Source organism: Rhinolophus sinicus, chromosome 5 (genome assembly GCF_057876585.1).
Source record: "Rhinolophus sinicus isolate RSI-liver-muscle chromosome 5, RSI-T2T, whole genome shotgun sequence".
Classification (NCBI taxonomy): Eukaryota; Metazoa; Chordata; class Mammalia; order Chiroptera; family Rhinolophidae; genus Rhinolophus; species Rhinolophus sinicus.
In genome coordinates this window covers 55,440,584-55,462,900 of record NC_142505.1, presented here as the reverse complement: position 1 = coordinate 55,462,900, position 22,317 = coordinate 55,440,584, and the positions used below count along the sequence as shown (strand labels likewise).

The 22,317-nt window shown below is 39.4% G+C and overlaps 1 protein-coding gene across 3 annotated transcripts in view; it reads right to left on the bottom strand.

The window, feature by feature from the left end:
- The window catches only part of PTPRG (protein tyrosine phosphatase receptor type G), a 693,857-nt gene that overhangs the window by 501,497 nt on the left and 170,043 nt on the right, over window positions 1–22,317 (bottom strand). For all 3 annotated transcript variants that reach the window (XM_019728372.3, XM_019728373.3, XM_019728374.3), the window contains exon 2: window positions 7,083–7,187. In XM_019728372.3, coding sequence (XP_019583931.2) covers window positions 7,083–7,187 — 105 coding nt within the window. The remainder of the gene's footprint in view (window positions 1–7,082; window positions 7,188–22,317) is intronic.

Sequence of the window (22,317 nt, the reverse complement as noted above, 5' to 3'; positions counted from 1 at the left end):
GGGATCATCCTGAACACTTCACTTTGCTTTCTCTTCCATGTGCTAATGGTAATGAATTCCCAAGGGCCCTTTCCTTTTACCTATCAAATCCCTGATGATACAACCCATCATTTTCCATCCTGCCCTCTTCCTCAATAACCAATCCTTAACCCTCCGACCAGGGGTCTTATTCAAACGTAAAATCCATTTCCACCATGAAATCCTTAACGACTCCCTATCATCCTAAGTCACAAGTAGGATAACATAAGGACTGTCCCTGGTACAACTCCAATACTCTGCGTTAGTCCCTTAACTCTCTCCAGCCGACCGTATGCTCTAGACGGACTGAGCTGCCTCCGGTGCCCCAGTCACTGCCAGATCATTTCACGCCCCAAGGCCTTTGCATGCCTGGCAAACACCTGCCCATCTTTAATGTCTGGGATCTGGCAGCAGCAATGCTGAGGAGCTCCTATGGCCCCTCCCAATAGGGCACAACACCTGACATGCAATAAGCAATCAATAAGTATACTGAATGAATAAATAACTTCTGCTGACATACTATAAATAGATTAATAGGGAACTGTAGAGAAGATAAACTTTAATTGTAAAAAACAGAGGGGAGACTGATGAGTAAGAGAGAGAGGGGTCAAGCTAAGCATCAAGGTGGAGGTACTTTTGAGCTGGGACCTGGGAAGATGGATCTTAAGGCTGATTCCTCCCCAACAGTGTAGTTCCATTAGATCAGAAGGTCTCTAATGCAAAGGAAGTGTCTGGGGAAATGATTCACTTAAGAGACGTCATAGGAGGCTTTAGGAGAGGGGCAAATAATATAACAACATTAACATTGAACTTTGAGGTGCTATAGTGCCTTCCATTCTTCTAATGACAAAAGCAGACTTCGGCAGGCATGTATATTTTGCTTTACCCTGTATAAACATTATTAAAAATAGGCATAGAAATGTTATTTTAGGAATTTAATTATATCTTAAGTTCACCAGGGGAGCTCATTACTTAAAAAGGATCCAACAGCGAAAACTTTTGTAAATCACCCAGTAATTTATCTGAATTCCATGGCAGGATCCCGTTAGTGAGTTCTGAACCACAGACTCTGGCATGAGCTCATTTATCCATCCATCCATTCATCCATCCACCCACTTGAAAAATATGCACCCAACATGCACAAAATGAAATACTCTTACACACAGCAGGAAAAACAAGGAAGCATAAGCTATACTAATCCTTGTCTTCAAGGATTCTACATTCAACTGGGGAAATGAGACGCATACCTGTGTGTGTGTAATAAAACAAGATGCTTATATGAAAAGTGTAGTGGGGTGGCATATAACTAAGAGCCAAACAGGTAATACCTATTCCATTCCAGAACAGAAGCCAAGAATTATACCAGGTTATTACAAATATCACCTCTAATCCTCAAAGCCATCCTGCAAGGTGTGTGCTTTTATCTCCATTTTACAGCTGAGCCAGGCAGCAAACCCTGGGGACAATCAGAAGGACCTTGCATATCTCCTCCCACAATTTCCTGGACATGGCACAAATGCCTCTTAGGATAATCCTGCCTGACCTTCACCTACCACAACACCAGATACCTCTTGCAAGAAATTTTGGTCATTGCATGTCTCGCTTTTGGATTTCTCTAAAGAGGAGAAATGTTCCCCTTCTTCTGATTCGTAGAATCTATCTACACAGAAGGAACATGAAATACAGAGTATTAAAAATGCAGAAAAACAAATAGGATAAGTTAAAATGGGGTAGGAGGAGAAACCGCAGCCTGTTTTTCTCCAAGTCTCTGAGGGGGAAGAGAGAAAACAGACAGCTTTATAAAAATGTCTCAAATTTCCAGTTGAACTTGTTCCAGATTTGTCTCTCATTTCCCTTTCCGGCAAAGATGACCTACCTAGCATGTGTTATTTTTTGTGTAGTAATTACAGAAGTTCTGGGCAAACTCCAAAATTCATGAGCTGTCATCACCTCAAGTAACACAGAAAAATATCTGTACCTTAGTCAAGTGAAATTAACAGAAAAGAAATTGGTTTAATACTTCCAATGAAACACTCTAATTTGAACTATTGCCTTTTTTTTTTTTGTCAGCGTAATTCTGCATGAAATACCTAAAAAGGTCTTTCCACCTTTTCCCCTATCTTGGTATAAGGAAAATAAATCCAAAGATATAAAGCCATCTTGAAATTACATTGCTATTATTAACAGTTAACAGTAATATCTTACATTTATGTGCTGTTTCATATATCTTATTCATGATATTTTCTCATTGAACTCAGATATTACGACCCACCTTTTTACAGCAGACAAAATTAAGAAGCTGAGAGGTAACCAATCTTCAGATGATCACAATGGGTCCAGAACACATTATCTCCAGGCTCCTCCAGTTCTCTATGCTAAAGCCGTAGATGGTCACAATGGAATTGTCTGATAAGCCTACAGACGTCAAGTTTTTGGCATGTCAAATATAAATAGGATGTATGTATTATCCAAGGTAATGCAACTTGGCTAGTCCTAAAGTGCAAAGTTACACTAATACTATTAGTGAATTACTATTGTGACAATATCCTAAAAACAAGCTATCTACAGCTGAAATGCAACTCTCCTCAAGTGACTGGGGTGGGATGCCACTGGAGTAACCAGATCAGTATCATTCCCCAAAACCCACCCACACAAAGGCAACCTAATGAATGAGCAAGACACAGTAACCCAGGGGGCCCGAGAACTGCCAGCATCCACCCATCTCCCTCATCCGTCTCCCACAGCACATCTTTGTTCCTTGCAAGTCCTCTCCAAAAGCAGCACCAGACTCACTAGGAATGCTAACTACAATACTCGCTGCAGATATTACAGCTCAAAGGAAGAGCAAGGCCAGGGGCTTAAAAAAAAAAACATGTTCCAAATCTCTGAACACTTCTGTTTGAGTCAGGCTAACATCTGCTCAAAAACCCAGGCTGTATCAGTGCGATCAGAAGTTGGCAAACCTTTTCTGTAAAGGACCAGATAATAACATTCTAGACTTTTTGGTGAAAGGCCTATGTGGCAACTACTCAACTCCTCAGCTGTAGCATGAAACCAGCCGAAGACAATACCTAACGGAATAGGCATGGCTGTGTTCCAATAAAATGTTACTCAGAAAAACAGGAGGGGGTTTGTAGTTTGCCAACCAACCTCTGAACTTAAGGATAGTTTGCTTAACCCTCATTCCCAAATCACAAATGGGTAATTCTTGTGAATTATAAATGATATAATTCAACTTGCTTAGCTGTCAGTATCACCTAGTAATCACCCACTGACAATCATAGCTGCCTACTGAGAATTCCAATAACAACAATATCAATCGCAGCAAAAGTAGTAATAGTGTCAAAAAGAGCAAGAAGTAATATTAGGTACTTTACGACAGGGATTTGTTCAATTTTCATACATATCATCTCATTTCATCCCCATAACAACTCTATGAAGGAAGTGGTAGTAATTATTCCTATTTCAAAGGTGGGGAAACTGAGGCTCCCGACAATTAAATAACCCTCCCAACCTCATAAAGATATTAAGAGATAAAACCTAGATTTGAAATGTAGTCTATATGAGTTCAAAATTCATACTTTCACACACCATAAAACCCCCAAGCATCAGTGGCATTATCTTAGGAGGAACAAAGACAAATCTGTGAATTAGAGGCATGAGATTGAAACCTGGACTATTAAACCAATCTTTCAGAAGTGTCCTGCTTTGCTTTTGCTACATTTAAAAAAACGTTGCCCTCTACAAACAACAAGGCTCTCGTTTGGCAGCCCCACTCTTCAGGCAACACTTAACAGCTAAAGGAATATATACCTGCAGCAAATAGTCCGACATCTGGTTTAGTGTGCTTCTAAGGCTCTGGTTTGAAGCGCCAAAAGGAACAGGCAACAAATCTTATTCCTTCCTGCCCTTTCTTTATCTATTTGCCAAATGCTAAGGAATGTCTCTGATGGACCCCAAGTCTTCTTGACCTGAGAACCAATATTCACCACTTCGTGAGAGTGGAAGCTGAATTTGCTACCTCAAAATATGCCTTTTGGGATATCGGTTATATGAAGTTGGTTTTTAAGAAACAGAAGACTCAGAAAGAAACTTTGGCCTTCCCCCTAACTGTGTAAAAGAACTGAGAGAGAGGACCTGCTCCAGGAAGGGAGCTACCATCACCGATAACTACAGTTTAATATGAACTAGTGTGTGACAGAACCCAGCAAGGCCCCTCTGATTGAAGTCCTCTGTGTCCCATTATTTCAAGATGGCCCAACAAACATTTGTTTACAAAACATTAAACTCTTTCCACCGCCTTGTAAATTGCCTTACTGCCCTCCAAAGTCCTAGACCACCAATTCCCACACCCTTCCTTTCTCTAGAATGACATGCATACCTCATTTTGCCTTATTATCTTTGGAATTTTTACGCTTATGTGAATTCCCCTTGCACACTTATTAAAATTTGATTTTCTCCTGTTAATCTGCCTTGTCATTTGGATTAGTAGTTCAGCCAGAAGAACCTTCTAAGGATAGGAAGAAATTTTATTTTTCCTCCCCCACAGGTGTGAAGCAACCACTGATATGGTGGAATTTTCAGAAAATTTAAAGCATGAGGACTCTGTATTGTCAACTGGTCAAAATAACTTCCAGACAATCCACCAAAAGGGTGGTTTATTCAGAAAAGAAAAAGAAACAAACCACCACAGCAGTATGAGAAAGCACTCCTCTGGCGGGCCTCCCAACCAGCAGCCCACGGGCAAAAAAATAGAGCCCCTTCCCCAGGTGGCCTCTGTATATATTATATACATATATGTATATATGGATCCCTCCCCCAGAAGTTACCACAAAGTTTCAACAGGAAGTCAGGACTAGAGAGTTAACAAGGGGCCCAGCTCTGCCCATAGTCCTCCCAGCTCTATGGTTAATCATTTTAAGATGCCAGTTCACTTTTATCAGTATCATCAATTGGAAACTTCTCTCATTCTTTTCTTCTCCTTTATTTCCTGCATTATGCCCAGCAAGTGACTTCACTGGTTCTTCCAAACCAGTCCATATCTTTCTGGGGGATTTCTCATACGACAGTCCTAACCCAATTTCACAGAAGAAATTAGAACAGGGTTCACAAACTATAGCCTATGGATCCTATTCAACTGGCCACCTATTTTACTGTGGGGTGCAAAAAAATAAATGGTTTCCATACTTTTAAATGGTTGAGGGGAAACAAATATCAATAAGAAGTATAATATTTATTGACACATGAAATTCAAATTTCAATGTTGATAAAAAAAATTTTATCAGAACACTGTGAGTTTGTCCAGTATTATCTATGGCTGCTTTTGCACGACAATGGTAGCTGTGTAGTTGCAACACAGACCATAAGCCCTGCAAAGCCTAAGCATATATGCATCTTTACAGAAAAGTATGCCAAACTCCTGAAGTTGAACTATCAGCCCGTCCACCGACAGAAGTTTCCAAGCGCAGACACAATGCATTCCAGAAATACAAAATGGAGACTCATTAAATACACCAGAATTAATGATATAAACAACTGCTCCATCTCAAAAACCACGCCACTTATGTCCATTCTTAACTAAGTAATAGGAAAAGTGTAAGCCTTTCATTCATTCCTTCACTGACATTTTCAATTGGAGATGCTGATGGGCTGTAACTCCCAATTTCCTGACTAACAGCATTATTATTCTAAATTGATGAATATAAGTAGTGGCCACTTTATGCCTCTTCCTAACTGATATTGGAGCCATAGAGTACAAAAAGATAAATTTTCTTTGGATTTCTTGGCAAGAAGATATAGATACGCATAAGTATGTGTATATGTATGTATGTATACACACCCGTAAGTTTGGCTTTCATCTCCCTATTTCCTTCATTTATCAAAAATGTTGACAAAAAGGCTCTAATTAGATCATTCTAATCACAAGGAACCGGGTGTGATGGAAGACTTCAGAATCACTATCTGTTCTTTGCAAAACAAAACAGATAGGCTATTCTCCCTGTAGGGGCAGGAGATTTATCAATAGACAAAAGGATGCAAAAAGCTAATAGATAAGGTGTAATTAAAGATCAGGCCTATTCATTTTACACTGACATAAATTTAAGAGGATATGCAGGAAGAATTTCTGCATTTGGAACCTGAGTATCATTATGAAAATAATACCTTACCTTTGCGTTCTGTATGCAACAACACTGCATAATATATAGATTTGTTATTAAGACTAATGTTCCATGCCTCCAAGCCCTCTCATACAAAGAACTTGAATTATTCAGTGCCAACGTAATTTCCAAAGTGGTCTATCTTCTTCAAGCATTCCTCCTTAATTGGCTGCAATACATTTTCCGTATATTTTTGAACATCAAAATCTTTTTTAGAAACAGTAATCCACCTATCATGTATTTGCTAGTTGTTGGAGGCATACTTTAGAAAGCTCTGTGTATTTTTGTAGGTTTCCACTTTTTTCCCCCTTAAAATGTAAGAAAGTTATTTACAATGTAATAGTCAACATGGTTATAATACTGCTCTTTCTCTCTCTTCACTGGCTCAAAGGCTGAAAGTCAAAATAAAAATGAAAAGAACTGCAGAACACCATCAAGTAGAAGGCTGAAGTATATTCAACTAAGAAGATCTGATTTGAAAATAAAGTTGCACTTTTTTAGATTGAACCATAATAGATTACTTTGATAGGGGATGCTTTATAATATTTAGCAGATATTTAGCAACTCAAGACTAGCCTTGTATTTTCTGCTCTCTGAAATCACGGTCACTGAAAAGACAGAAAAGGCTGTGTCTTTTGGAAAATTACAAGTTTGGTACACTAACCCATTAACAAGTTCAGAAAATAAATTGAGGGGAAAAAGCAGGTTGAGAAAACAGGTGGGAGAGATAAAGTACTTAATATAACCTTGAGGAAAAACAGTCTTGAAGATTTCAGCTTTTAGGAAACTACAAAAGGTTTGAGCAAACAGAAGTCAGGCATGAAAAGTGATTCAGAGTGTGCTTTTGAGTGAGTTGAATGGGATGTGAACTGGCCTGCTGACCCTGGTCAGACCAAGTCAACTTACCAGAGTAGGCCCAGTAAGGGTCCCCGGAAGCCTTGCGCCTGCGGATCTGCGCTGAGCTGCCGTGTCTGTTCTCCTGCAGAGCCCCAACGTAGCCTTCTGTCAGCGCTGGAAGACAGGGAGAGCCACATGAGACAGTCATCGCCCCCAGTAGACACAGGAAGGTTTCAAGTGCACACAACTGGGTGACTTCCTAGAAGCACAGACCTTGGAATAATTGAATAGAATCCCCTGGTTATACAGAAAAACAACTATAGGAGACCCTACAAAAATTACCACGGTTACTATTAGTATTAATCACAGCTTACAATAAGTCTTGACTTTGTGCCAAGAAGCACAATACACTAAGCCCTTTATATGCAGTATCTTATTTAATCGAAAAAAGACAACCAGGTAGAAGACACAATTATTCCAATAATGGGACCTGTGGGGACAGAGCCAGGAGTGCAGTTTCCAGGCTCTCGATCTCACATGGAAAGGTGTTGGCTCAGGTAGTAAATGGCCATCAACTGTGATTGGAAGACCATCAGCTGTGGCTAGTTGGCCATCAGCTGTAACCAGTGAGCCATTGGCCACTAATATAACTGCTGTGGCTACGCTAGCAGCAAAATGGGGGCTAGCAAGAAAATGGGGGCTGAGCTAGCAAGAGCAGGTTGCAGTTAGCACGGTGGACTGCAGCTAGCAAGTGGGGTTGGTTGGTTGGTTGGCAGAAAAGCAGATGGCAGGTTGCGGATCCTGTGGTTCCTGCTTCCTGTGTCTCCAACCCAGCCACCAGCGAGACCATAGTGGTATGACTCCCCTATCTATGGCTCCGTGGGTGTTCCTTTTTGGCCTCACCATATCCTGCGTTCTTATGTGGGGAGCGGGACCAGAGACCCTGCATGACACCCTGCATGACAGGGCCATTCCATAGATATGCAAACTGAAGCTTAGAGAAGTTAAGTAACTTGAATTTGCCCAACATCATACAACTTGACCTTGAACCTGTGGTTTTGGTTCCAACTACGGCCTAAGTGCTAATAGCCTCTAGCCTCATTTGATCCTCTCCATCTCTTTTGCAGACGGAGGTATTCAGGCTCAGAGACACTAAGTTACTGGTCCCAAGTCACGCAGGCAAATATGCAGCAGGTAGGGAACCCAACATCAGCATGCCTGCATCAAAGCCAGGCCCTCTACCCTCCACATACAGCACAGTCTGAGTCCCTGGAGACTCCCCATGGGGAGTATCAGGCCTCCACATCCTTTGGACTCCAAATAGTCACCTGTTGTACTTGAGGACATGAAATTTGAAACTCTCCCAGGCCAACATGCTCAGAAAACACCGCTTAATGATGTATTTTTTTAAAAAACTTAAAATGAATCCAATCTTCTGCCCAATGAATCCCAGCTTCAATGAATCCCAGCTTCAATGCTAGCTACAGTGTTCGAAGCCCTCCCCTCCCATCCCATCTTGGATGCAAATTTCTTTTGTGAGCCCACACCTGAATGCACTGATGTGTAAAAAGACAAATATCACAGGTGCCCAGAATCTAAAATGAAATGGAATTACACTTCAAACAATACATCCCAGCTGTCTATGTCCACATTTAAATGCACCCAAACAAAATCAAATGTGCTTTCAAAAAGCAAAGAAAACGGTTAGGGGAACTGTATATCCAATTAAAGATTAAGATGGCACCAAGAAAACACAATACATATTCTATTCCAAATTAGTCAAACTGATCATCATCATCATAATAATAATCTCACCATGAAGGCATTATTAGCTTTGTTGACAATTTGACAGTCACGAAGAAAATTAGGGAACATGTACTTTATGCTTACATGTCAATGCAAAGACTGGTTTTAAGAGAAGTAATGCCTGAACAAACAACGAAGATGCTCCACACAGATGAAGCCTTCAGAGGGAGGTGGGAATCCTCTAAAATCCTAAAACACATCTATAAAGTAAACCTGGTGTCACGCATGCTCACTGGTCCTAAATGACAAAGTCAAAATCTGAGTTACAACCCAATTTTAAAGTATGATGAAGGTTTAGGTACCTACCTCCCAATCCATTCTACAGTTTTACAGATGAGCTATTCAAAGACCAGGAAGCTGACAATTCTAAACCTCTAGCACTGAAAAATTAAATTCTCCATCTCCTAGTCTCTTAATCTATTTTTATTTCATACACTAGAGCACACCAAATAAATAACTGTTAGGCTTCTTTATCTTCTATGCATATGGGAAACTTTTTTATGTATCTGTCTACTATGCAGCTTAGAGCTAGTTCACTTTAAACAATTATTCCCAAATAAGTCTTCCTTTCTGTATCAGGACAACGAGTAAAAGAGTGTCTTGACCTTCCTTGGGAGTAATCCATGTGGTTTCCATTAGGGTATGTGGTTGAGCCTCAGTTTCGTTGTCTGTAAAATAGAGCTGAAAGTACCAACCCCATAGGATAGTTACGAAGACAACACAAGTTACTGTGAGCAGAGCACCTAACTCAGCACAGGGCATGTAGTGCTTCTCAACGCCTGAAAACCTGCTGCAGACACTGTTTTTGTCATCGTCATACCCCACTATCTCAGCCAGGAGTCACAGACTGGAGAGCCACGATCTCTTGCCTGCATCCCTGAAGCTCCAGGGGTGGACCAGGTTTGGCTTAAGCCTGTCAATTACTGTAAATTATGCCCTGACCCCACCCAGCGGTATGTTTGGGGAGACACTGGCCAATTGGAGACAGTCTTCTCTCTTCCCGAAGGTATTATGACATGAGCCTGAAGCCTCAAGGGGGTGAGTGAGGGTCAAGTAGGGGATCAGCAGAGGCCCACAAAAATGTAACAAAGCAAGAAAATCTATAGATGACTTCTGTTGACAAAATTTAAGCCAGAGACAAAGCTAATTTAAAACCAAACCCATGGGTGCTTTATATTGGGGGTGCCTAAAAAAATGCATGTACTTTTAAGAAAGGAAAAATCTTATTAAAATTGTAATATACACCGATAACAAAAGATGAATACAAGTCATGTATATGCATTTTTTGGCACCCTCTGTATTTACATGAACCAATTACCTTCCAAAGCTTACTTTTCTGTCTCTTGTATGCAGAAGATCCCCAAATGACACTAACTGTGTGTAATGCAGGAACTGTGGTCCCACTCCCCGCACAAGAACGCAGGACATGGTGAGGCCAAAAAGGAACACCAATGGAGCCATGGATAGAGGAGTCACACCACTATATTCTGGCTGGCGGCTAGTCGAGACACTAAAGCAAATATCCCCAACAAGGGGTCTTCCTGCACCCCAGTCTTGCTGGCGGCAGGCGAGACACAGGAAGTAGGATCCACACAATCCGCAATCCACCATCCAAGCTTGCTAACCCCACTTGCTAGCCGCCCTCCGCTATCCACCATCTGCTTCTCTGACAACCAACTAAACCCCCTAGCGTAGCGACGGCAGTTATATTAGTGGCTAATAGCTAACTGGTAACAGCTGATGGCCATCTGATCACAGCTGATGGCCATCTACTACCCAAGCCAGTACCTTTCCACATGAGGCCGAGAGCCTGGAAAGTGCTCTCCTGGCTCTGTCCCCACACTGTGATCTTAGTAACCTTCAAATAAGTCTCTTCAACTCCTGGTCACAAAGTTCTCCATCCATAAAAGGCCAGTTTTACAGCTTGGACTCTCACCCTCCAGAGACTGGTGTTTAATTGGTCTAGGGTGGGACTCAGATGTCAGCACTTAAAAAACATTCTCTAGGTGGTTCCCTTTTGAAGCCCGAGATAAGCACAAACCTCCCAGATGAGCTAGACCTAGGGTCCCCTTCAGCTCTGACATGCTGGATTCCTCCCCTCCTGCCTATAACTTGACAGGCTAAGGTCTAACACTAGTGAAGAGCTGGCTGTGCAGAAACGAACAGCCTACTGCAGAAACCACCCCGCTGTGGCGTCAACCTCAGAATATAGACACACAGATTTGAACTGAGCCAGAGGTCTAGCCAGAAAACTGAGAAACAAACGAACCAGGTGGGTATCAAAGTAAAGAAGCGATGAGGTTAAGGGTATTAATTCCTATACCTTTCACATTAGATGTTACCTAGTATCACAATCTCCTCTACCGGTTCTCCACCTTTTTTTTCTCCCTGAAAAGGGGGTGCTTTCCATTTCCCAAAACCTTTGAGAACATCAGGGTGGGGCAAAGGGGGACAAAGTCTGCCAGCAGTGTCTCTCATTGGAGTGGCTTCCGCAAATTACCCATCCTGTCAGGAAAGCAAAGCGACTGAGTCCAGAGCTTCATCGGGGAACTCTGAGAGCTTCCAAGTACTTGAAGTAGACCATAATGCCAAGTCTTTAACTAGACTGGATATAGGCCATAGGCCTTGGGGTCCCACACCTGCCAGCTCCCTGAGCCCACTAAACAATTAGTGAAAAAGCGAATTCAATGTAAAGATATATTGAATTCAAGAAGCTAGCGAGGTCCATTATCAGAAGGTCCTCCCAACACTACAAAGTAGTAGAACCTCTACCCCAGAGAGCAAATACCTTCCCAGCCATCCACATAGATCACACCGTGGTGTAAGGAATCTGAGCTGAGCGCTAGAACTACCTGTCTTAAAGGTGGCTCAACGTGGGACAAAGGTAAGAGGTGTGATCTTGCTGTATACAGACCTACTTGCAAGAAGTAACATAGGGGACAGGGCCATCCCACGGAAGGTGGCTTAATCCTGTCTTCATTTCACCCCCCGGAATACTGAAGTACAATGTGGGTTGGACACGGCAAGGTAAGAATGGGCAGGAAAACCTGTTTTTGAAGGGTATGCTGCATAGCCTATGAAGGGTTCCATACTCCATGAAGACAAGAACTCTCACCTACCACCCTGGATGGAGCCTGGCATATGGTATGTGATCAATAATTAGTGAGTGAGTGATTGAATGACTAAATCTATAAACAAGAAATAGAAAGGTTGATGGTGTCTGTGTTGGGGTAAGAGAGTGTGTGTGTGTGTGTGTGTGTGTGTGTGTGTGTGTGTGTGTGTGCATGTCTGTGTTTATATAATAAGCCACAAGCAAAAACACTACTTTCTCCTCTACTGTCTCACTTTCTAGGCACTGCCCACCTGTTACAAACAACAAACACCTACCACATGAACCTGGAAGGAATGACCACAAGGACCTCATAAGCCACCCCTAAGAGAGGCAACTCAGAAACGAACAGGGTAGCAAAGGACTTTATCACTCTAGCACCAGATTTCTATTTAACACATAAACTATTCATTAAAGATTACTATACTTGGTTTTCCCTTTTAATTCATCAATGTCAAGTAATGTGATTTTTCCCTGAATAAGAACATAATCATGTACCACTGGCACTTGCACATTTAAAAAAAAAAACATCTTAAGTCCAAAATGTATTTTAATCATAGACAAGTTTTTTTAAAAAATAACTTTTAAACATTATTATTTGAGCAGCAGTCAAAAAGGTGTATCGAGTATATTAAAAATGTGTGGTAAAGATACAGAATCAGCCCGTGAAATTCAATCAATTTTAATATTGTGTGTATTCTTCTAAACTCATACAGCCAACCAAGAGCGGCATGGCAATGACATGGTGAGGCCATGAATCATGCTATTGATTTTCAATATCTTCTGTGCAGAAAATTAAATTATGCAAATGCATGCCTTTACGGATCCTTACCTTAATGTGAAATTGCATACTTGCTTATGTCAGCAACTTAACTACACAATTAAAAATGGAGCATGCTGATGAAAATGTGTAGTCTCACTCTTCAGAATAGACAATAAGTGTAAGTCTGCCTATACTTATCATGTGACTCACAAGAGGGAGGAGTTGGTGTTCTGCAAACATATATTCTACCAAGTTCTACAGCACCAAGCCCACTATGGTTTATGGAGCTGAAGGTGTCTGTCAGCAGGGTTTTTAGTGGTGTTACAGTGCTCCAAGGAACTGTGACCGCAGTGATGGAACAAGTGTAGAAGACACAAAGGATAACGTAGTAGTGTACACTGGTACCCAATGCTAGTCAAAGAGGTTGTCTCTAGTGCAAGTTTGACCAACACACATAGGCACACACCCACACACGCATGAGCGCGAACAAACCTGAGCACGAGGAATACCAAACTCAGGCACCTTCAAGGATCTGGATACTGTAATCACGAAATGAGTTTGGAAAGGAAAAACCCAACTACTCCCATCATCCAGGACAATTTGAGTTTCTCAATTTTGACACGCTGAAAGCAGATTTCAAAACCAATAGCAGCATTAACTAGCCAGCTATGCTTAGGTCTCACTCAGCAGCAGGAATCTGGTTGCTAAGCAGAGAACTAAATGAGTGACAGGTATTTTCATCAGGAAGTTTTCATAAACTCTATCACCTCTCAGAACTTCTACCAAGCATACCTCATTTCCAGCCTAAAGTGAAAAAGATAAAAATGTTTCCAGACCCAAAGGACCAATCCTCTCCTATAAAAATATCCTAAGAGTTATCTACCACTGGAGATATAAACACAACTGTTTCCTATGTACATAATTTCATTTCCCAGAGCCACCGGACATACCGTGTTTCCCCAAAAGTAAGAACTAGCCAGACAATCAGCTCTCATGCGTCTTTTAGAGCAAAAATTAATGTAAGACTCAGTATATACTATAATATATTATACTCGGTCTTATAGTAAAATAAGACCGGGTATTATATTAATTTTTGCTCCAAAAGACGCATTAGAGCTGATGGTCCAGCTAGGTCTTATTTTCGGAGAAACACGGTAGTTTGTAACAAGAAATGGTTTTATTCTGGGAATATAAAAGCAGATGTGTATCCCATCAGCCTTAACTATAATCTTCAGGAGGTTTCTATGTAATCCTTACTCTCAGGGTTTCATAGAAATTTTGACTTGGGGGCAAAAATAGAGTTTTAAGCTGTGTTAACTCTTCTGTGTTAATTTGTAGGCTGAACATTTTTCATACAAAGAGACCAGCTCCTCTAAACATTACATTAAATAACATCTTGACATAGATGTCTTTTCTTTGGTTTTACAGTCAGAGAGAAGGGTTACTGAATCTGCATGGGATAAAAATAAACGCAGTTACCTATTGATAGCCCATCTTTTTTTTCCATAATTGCAAACACCAGAACTGAAATTACAGCGTACACAACTAATGTCTTGCTGTTTTTAACAAAGGTGGTGCATTTACATACGCATTTGTATATCAAATGGAAGTCTGAGGTACCCACCAAGAAAGGAAGACAGGAGGTCTCTAAAAGCATTTCAAAATAACTACAACATCCTTCCACATTTCAGTTTCATCTTACCATGCTGAACCAACAATGGCCACTGCTCCCAGCTATGTCATGGTCTCCTATAGAGAAAGTGGTTAAATGGCAGAGGTTATGTGGAGGTGAAACCAGGAAATTTATGAAACCAGCCCAAACTTCTGTCTATGACATGGTAGGACATCTTGTACTCAAAGCAAAATAGTGTAGTGACACTTGAGGGCATTTCTGATTCTAACTGTATGTCCAATACTAGGTCATTCCAAGGGACTTACAAGCCTGGGAGAATTGGTCAGCTTCCACACAAAATGGAAAACAAAACATCAGGACAAAGAAATTCTGTTTCCATAGTGCCAGAATAAAAATTACTTAAGATGATGGATGAATGAGCCCGCCTATAAAGAGTCCTAGTTCTCTGCCCAAGTTAATGCCAAAAATAAGCCCAATAAAAATAAATAATAGGTATTCATGTTTTCAAATCCAGGATGCATATTTCTCCCAGAATGGCAGACAAGCAGTTAAATAGGCTGTTTATATCTATTATAACTTCTCATACAACAAACTAATTAAAGATCCCTCAAGGATGGCAAAATCGTTATCAAGCATAATTTTCTCTAAGTTTTAAAGAACACTTAAGAGCATTAAAACCCACACAATAGTCTAAAATGAATAAATCTTTATCTTTCTTGTGCCTACAATGGGCAAAACTATCAAATTCTAGTTAAAGTAATTAAATATTCCAACCAGCCTCTCATGTCCTTTGTGCCTGTATTTCAATTAATTGTAGTAAAATGTACTTAGTGAGTGTCCCAAAAAGTAGAATCAAGAAGTACATTCCTAAGTAACTACTTCATTACAAACGCTCCCTCCCGTTGTTTGATACTGAGCTAACCTCACACATAATGATTATATTACAGTAAATTACCTATTCTATCATATTCAAATGTACTTATTGTTCCAACTACAAAAAAATATATTTTTCATCATCTGAACAGTGATGAACAGACCTAATATAGAGCCATGACTTTGTTTTTTTAAGTAAAATAGATTACTGAAACTTATAGGCATTTCAAAGGAAGGAAGGATCACACAGCGTTGTAGTACCCAAGAGGAAAAAAGAGAACAGAAAAAAGGCGTGTAAAAATGACTTAAGTCAAGGAAAGAAACAAAACACTGAACTCTCTTCATCTTTTTACTCTAACACTGATTCCAAAAGGCAGAATCTTTTTTTTTTTTAATCACACAGGACTAAAATGCACAAAAATTAAGAGCCATGCCTCTGCTATGAGCTACATCATAATTTTAAAACTTCAGAAATAAAAATACATGCTTCCCAACAGGTCCAAGAAAAAGTCCACTTCGGAAACTGATATACAGGAGATCCTTATACATTTGTAATGAAGATCTAAAACAAACACTGCGGTTCACCCTTCCACAAAGGCTCCCTCCTAAAAAAGCAGTAAGGCTCTGGCTTCAAATATTTTATAACATCAGATAGAAATAAATCAATGAACTCTTCCAATTCATTTTAATACTGTTTGGTTCTCAAAGAATCAAGTCCCTTAATTTAAAAAGATTACTGGGGAAATGAGGATTCGTCATGCATAGTGTTGTAGTAATATAACTTGCCACAAATCTGTACTTTAAATTTTACAAATTGTGCCATCTCTTTGAATCCATAATGATGAACAGAACTGGCAAGTACAGAGCAGAGGCTTCATACTGAAGGCCACCATACTAAACACAGCCATCAATCCAGATGTTGTGTTTCACCTACTGTATGTGTATGCATGTGTGTGTATGTATTTAATTAATTGCCAACATGGGACAATCCAGGAGAGAGCCCCAATATCTGTATTTTTTTAATGCAAGAGCTCTCCTTTGTTCCCAAATAGCAACACTATGCCATGTGAATATCAACTAGCTTTTTAGAGAAGAATCATGACCCCAACCAATCACACTGGATCATTTATATTTCCTTTCTAATTCTTATGGCCATCTGAGTTTGCCATCCATGGCCGGGCCCAATAATAAGTTATGTACTAACTCAATTATTGCCTAAGAGGCAGGCACTATTAAAAGTACTATCAATACAGTGGTTCATGTAATTCTTCCAATAATCTTGCGGCTTAGGTGCAATTAGTCAAAAACAGTATGTAACCTGCCCAAGAACACACAGCCTTGAACCAGACATTACTCTCAAACCTATACTGAACAACTATTCTTCACAAAATCAAATTTTAGAAATTATAAAACTATCTGTGAATTAAGAGCTACTCCACCTGCTCAAAAATAAACAAACATCCCAAATGAAAAGGTTTGTACATGGGCCTCAGAAAACTGAAAACACAACAATTTCAAAAGAAAGTAGTTGTCTATTCTTCCAGCCACTATTAGCAATTGTCTAAGATAAAATCATGTTCGGAGAGTAGTACTAACAAAAATAGTGATTTTTCTAACATGATATGGAGTATACCCAATTACAATTATACAAACATTGATTATTGTCTATAAAAAAGAAAGTCACTTCTATTCAAGCAGAAATAAAAAGTCACAGCTTGAGTTAGAGAAGCAAAGTGATATATTAATAAATTCTCTTTATTCATTTTTTTAAAATTTATAATTGGGACTGTCTAATAATTTTTTATCCCTGAGAAATAAAGGCTAAGCAACATAACTTGGGCTTCTTATACAGTTGAGTCATTTTTATACACATAGTCCCTGTGAAATATTGAATGAAAACTATTAAATAAATTTTTTTTTAAGGAATGAAAGGAAATAGACAAAAAAAACACACACAAAAAAAACACCCTACATAAATGTTGTTAGGTGCCCATTTCATAATCATGGCACATCTACCAACCATAGCAAAATGTGCCAGAACTGAGCACATGAATCACATTTCCAGAACTTGGATGTAGTGAGCTTCATGGTGACAAAAATACCCTCCAAGATAATACCCAAACCATAGAAGATGGGAGAAAACACATTGTAGGCACAAGTCCTAAGTTCTGAGTTTTGGGATCAAATACAGAGGGCACTCCAACTATGACATACTTTTACTCAAGATACCAAGCAAAGCTGTGGATAAGCCTGAGTAGCTTAGTAAACCCAGAAATCTGTGCCCTCAAGGGCAAGATCAGAGCTGCCACTGTGAAAGACACGACTTAAGTGGAGCCACATTACAATAGAGCTGAAATAGCCATTTCAGGGCAACTTCCCTGCACACTTTGTTTTATCTTTCTAACTGAACCAAACCACCAATATTCATGGAAGTCAGTAAAAATGAGAATATCCTGTTTGTATGGACTGATAAAATTGAACTTTGCTGGGGTGGCCAGGTGGTTCAATTGGTTAGAGCATGAGCGCTGAACAACAGGGTTGCCAGTTCGATTCCCACATGGGCCAGTGAGCTGCACTCTCCACAACTAGATTGAGGACAATGAGGTGCAGCTGAACTTCCAGAGGGGCATCGGGATGGCTCAGTCGGTTAGAGCCGGAGCTCTCAACAACAAGGTTGTCAGTTCAATTCCCGCATGGGATGGTGGGCTATGCCCCCTGCAACTAAAGACTGAAAACGGCAATGGGACTCGGAGCTCAGCTGCACCCTCCACACTAGATAGGAGCTGATGAGCCCTGGAGAAACACACTGTTCCCCAATATTCCTCAATAAAATTTATAAAATTTATATTTTTAAAAAACTAAACTTTGCTGATGACTAATCAATGAAATACAAACCAAGCCTTTTGAATCTCAAGCCAATCTATGAAGTACAGATCTAACCTTACTTCATGTAGCACCAATGAACTCTTCTTTAATACAACTTACCTCATCTTCCTGCCCTTTTCCCATAAAAACCCTGAATCCCTCTCCTGCAGGGGGGTGTGATGGAGGGCATTATTTGGGATTCTCGCTGGATCTGTACTCCCTAAATTGCAATTCCTTTCATCCCAAATAAACATTTTTTGTTCAGTTATTGCCACCTATATATTTAGGTTCACATCTCTTAAATCCTGGGAAGCCAGCAGCCTGTAGCTGTCTGTTTATTCCCTGGAGATTTGCACTTCTGGTCAGCCAAGTATCTCCTCCACCTCCACATTTACTATGTTTAAGTGGTTCCTAACTCCTTTTGGCCAAAAAGAGAATTTCTGGGGAGTCTGGTAAGATGTAAGCCAGTATTCATGGACTACCTGAGGCATTCGACAGTGCTTACCCCACATTTCTCGTGCCCTCTCAGAGCTTCAGCCCACGAGGGTAGGTGTCAGTCAATGAGTACAGAAATTATATTTTGTATACATGGTGAAAAAACATGAGAATTAAATGAGACAAACATGGCAGAGCCATAGAGAAAACAGGTAGGGAAGAAATGTACTTGGAGTAGTCGGGGAAGGAGATACCATTCGAGTTGACCGCATTGGCAAGATGGAAGGACAAAGTTCAGGATGAAAGAACAGCACATGAGGACCACCAGGCAGGAAAGAATGTGGCATAAGGAGGCCACTCTGGCGAAGCTCCCCTACCCCTCCACCCCCCCACCCCCGCCCCAGAAGGAAGCTGAGGAGAAACAAGGGCGGTATCCTACAGGACTTGAAAGGGCTTTGCTCCTTTTCACCTAAATTAGGATTTGCACTGTATTTTCTCTTAGAGCTTTATGTGCATAGAACTATACACTCAATATTATATAAGAAAAAAAGTTACCTGTGAAGGGAACCCAAATTTTGCAGCCCTGAAGCTGTATTTGGGATATTGACTTGCAGCTGTTTATTAAGCAACAGACACAGAAAGCACTTTTGAGCCTCCCCCCTTTTCTGCTCAAGATTCAGATAGAAACCTGCTTTTTAGGTAGGGAGCGTGGGCTTAATCACCTTAAAAATCTTCACCTAGCATTACTCAGGAAGACTCTAAGCCTGTTAGCTAGATACCCTGTGTCCGACTGTTTCTTAGTTGCCTAGCAAGAATTTTCTTCTCATGTATGTTCATTTCTTCCTCTCTACCTATAAACCACCCGTTCTCACTTCTGAAATCTAATGCTTCTTCTATCCCTCCCTTTTTCCTTTGTCCAAAATGGCTTATATACCCAATGTTGCCTGCTGTCTTCAGGATTTTCATGGCTTTGTGGGTTCTCCATGCCCGTGTACTGAGCTTTAGTTTTCTCCTGTTCATCTGTCTCTGTTGGTTTGATTATCAGCCCAGCTAGATAACTTAGAAGGTGGGAGGAAAAATATTAATTTTTGTTTAGCCCTCACAGTTTGGCAAGCGAGGCAGGAGAATTAATGGCTCAGACACTGCTAGCTCCTTGGACTGCTGCAACCATGAGGTCATGGACCTCTGACATTAGCGGGCAGAGGTGGTAAGAATTTTCCTCTGTCAGCTTCTCTGATGGCTTATCTGCAGGGTTCCATGGAAGTTGGAAGTGGTGAGAATCTTTTTCTCTCTTCTCAATTTAGATTGGCAGGAGAAAAATGTTTCTGAAACTAGTTTCTTGGGCAAATGTAACTCTGATAAATGACTTGTTTTTAGTCTCTTGTTTTCTATTGATCCCTCCAGAGATGGTCTATTATCTCTGCCAGATGGATGACACATATGCATCTGCTGGGCAGCCAAATAAGGCTGTGCATCCAAGCTTAGGGAATCCTAAACCTTATTGTGTTCAAGGAGGGTAAAGCTCGTGATCCCCTGTGTGTTGGGGCAGCTGTTGAAAGACAGGGCTCCCCATCTTTCTTAGGCTACCTCTGGGAATGAACTGTTGATCTATGAGGGCTGCATCCTTTGTGCTCTTTACAGAAGTCTTTTGCTTCCTAGTTTCCCAGAAAAAGCTTATTGGTTTGAGTTGCTATAAATCGTATCATCAAGTGCCAGAAGATGGATGCTTTGAATTAGAAAAACTCCAAAACTGGAAAATTTTTAGAGCGCTCTCATATTGGTATGATTAACTAGCCATTAAGACACCCTTAATAAGATGGAACGATAAAAATTAGAAACCAAAGTCCACCTGGACCCCTTCCTATTTACCTTCAGTCAAGGGCAAATGAAAAATCTTGTCTTCTCTACAATTATTAGCAATTCTGTTTATGTCTAGGTTTGCTGTGATATCTGTGTTTCTCTGTGCTTTTATATGTAAGGTACTACCTTCAGATGGTATGACTAGTTTATAATATTTGATTAAAGGAATTAAGTGCTTATATAAATTAGGAAATAGAAATTAACCCAGATGCTTTTCAAGATCACATGATCTGGGAAAATATTTTCTATTAAAGCTGGTCTCGGCTTGGATTGATTAAATAGATATGTCTTTTAGAGTTAACATTGAACATCATGGTACTTTTGTTTTACCTAGATGTACAGAAATAAGCTTGTTATCTCTGTCACAAAATTTGTCAAGAAAATATCTTGGGTAATAATTAACTTTGAAATCTCAGAGTTATTAAGAACTAATTAATAGATGTAACTAAACTGAAATGTTTTTGATGAAACTTTTCAGTAATATTGTTATTTGATATATAAGAGTGTGTGTGTGTGTGTGTGTGTGTGTGTGTGTGTGTATGCATAAACAGTTTTCCAAAATCTTTTGGTAACTTGAAACTTTAGAGTTTTACTAAGTTAAATAAAAAAAATTATTGAATATCTAGATATTTCAAAATAACATGAAATTCTGAAACATTAATAGATTAATCTAACATGTTTTGACTAATTACACAGAGAAAGTAAAAGATAAATTTGGATCTGTTAATGAACATGACTTGTACTTTACTTAAAAACATGTTTCTTAAAAATATTGCAAATATTTGTCAACAAAAGCTTCAGTTTCTAAAAGTTATGAAATATACTCATAAATTTGCCAATTTAAAGAATACTAATTGCTTACTTTTTAGTAATCACTAGAAATTGAGGTTTCTAAGGTTAAGAATTCCAATTAAGATGGAAAGAAATTATGTTTTTGGTAACAGAAGGTATAAGGTATGTAGATACATTTTTGAAGGAAATTAAAAGAAAGTAGTTTATCCTTAAACTGATTATTTCTGAGTGAGAAAGAGGCAAACTGAAAGGGACAAGGAAAGTTGTAGAAGGTTTGTGAAGACAATCCCTAAGAGATGAAATGTTATACATCGTTGAGCTGAATAAGATTGGAATAAATATCCTTAAGTAAATGAATTCAAATATCAAAAGAAAGCTAATACAGAATTAGAGTTTGGGTCTTTATCACTCTGTTAAAAAGAAAAAGGTTTCCCTGTATTTATGTTCTGGACTATATAAGATACTATGAAAAGCTTTCTGCTGAAAACGCAAAGATTCTGTTTTATTATAGTTTTCTGTATTTTCTCATCTTAATCAGGTCTTTGATTACTTAAGAATCTCCTCAATGTTAGGAACTAAAGTTTTGCTAACCTGTATTTGATTTTTTTATTGTCACTTTGGGTAAATAGATAATTTAAATTGTTTCATAATTATATATGATGTTTTTGATCAAGTGTATTTGACAACCTTCCCAGGATTCAAATTTTAAAAGGAAACTTTTTCTTAATGTGGAAATGGCTTTGGGCTATCCCAATGGGCCCCTGAATACTTCAAAGATTTGTTCTCTCTCCTTATAAAAAGAGAAATTTTAAACACATTAGCACTGTCTGGTCTACTAAAATTACATGGAAAGCTTAGTCAAATAAATAAATAATAATTACGTTGTATTTGTATGGCTATATTAATACTAAAATGGATGTTATAGGTTATAAAAATCTCCAAAAGTCTACAAAGTTCTGATACATTTTCATTTGTAACTCAAATTGTTATCTTAAAATGTTATGTTACAGAAAAGCAAATTTCTTTGTCAAGGTTACAATCAGATCTATAACCATGTCATTTTATGTTTACTGTCATTTACAGATAGTCATGACAGTTTGACTCTGATGTTTTTGCAAATATGTTTCATCTTCAGGAAGATCCCAGAAAAGGACTGACTTATTCTAAA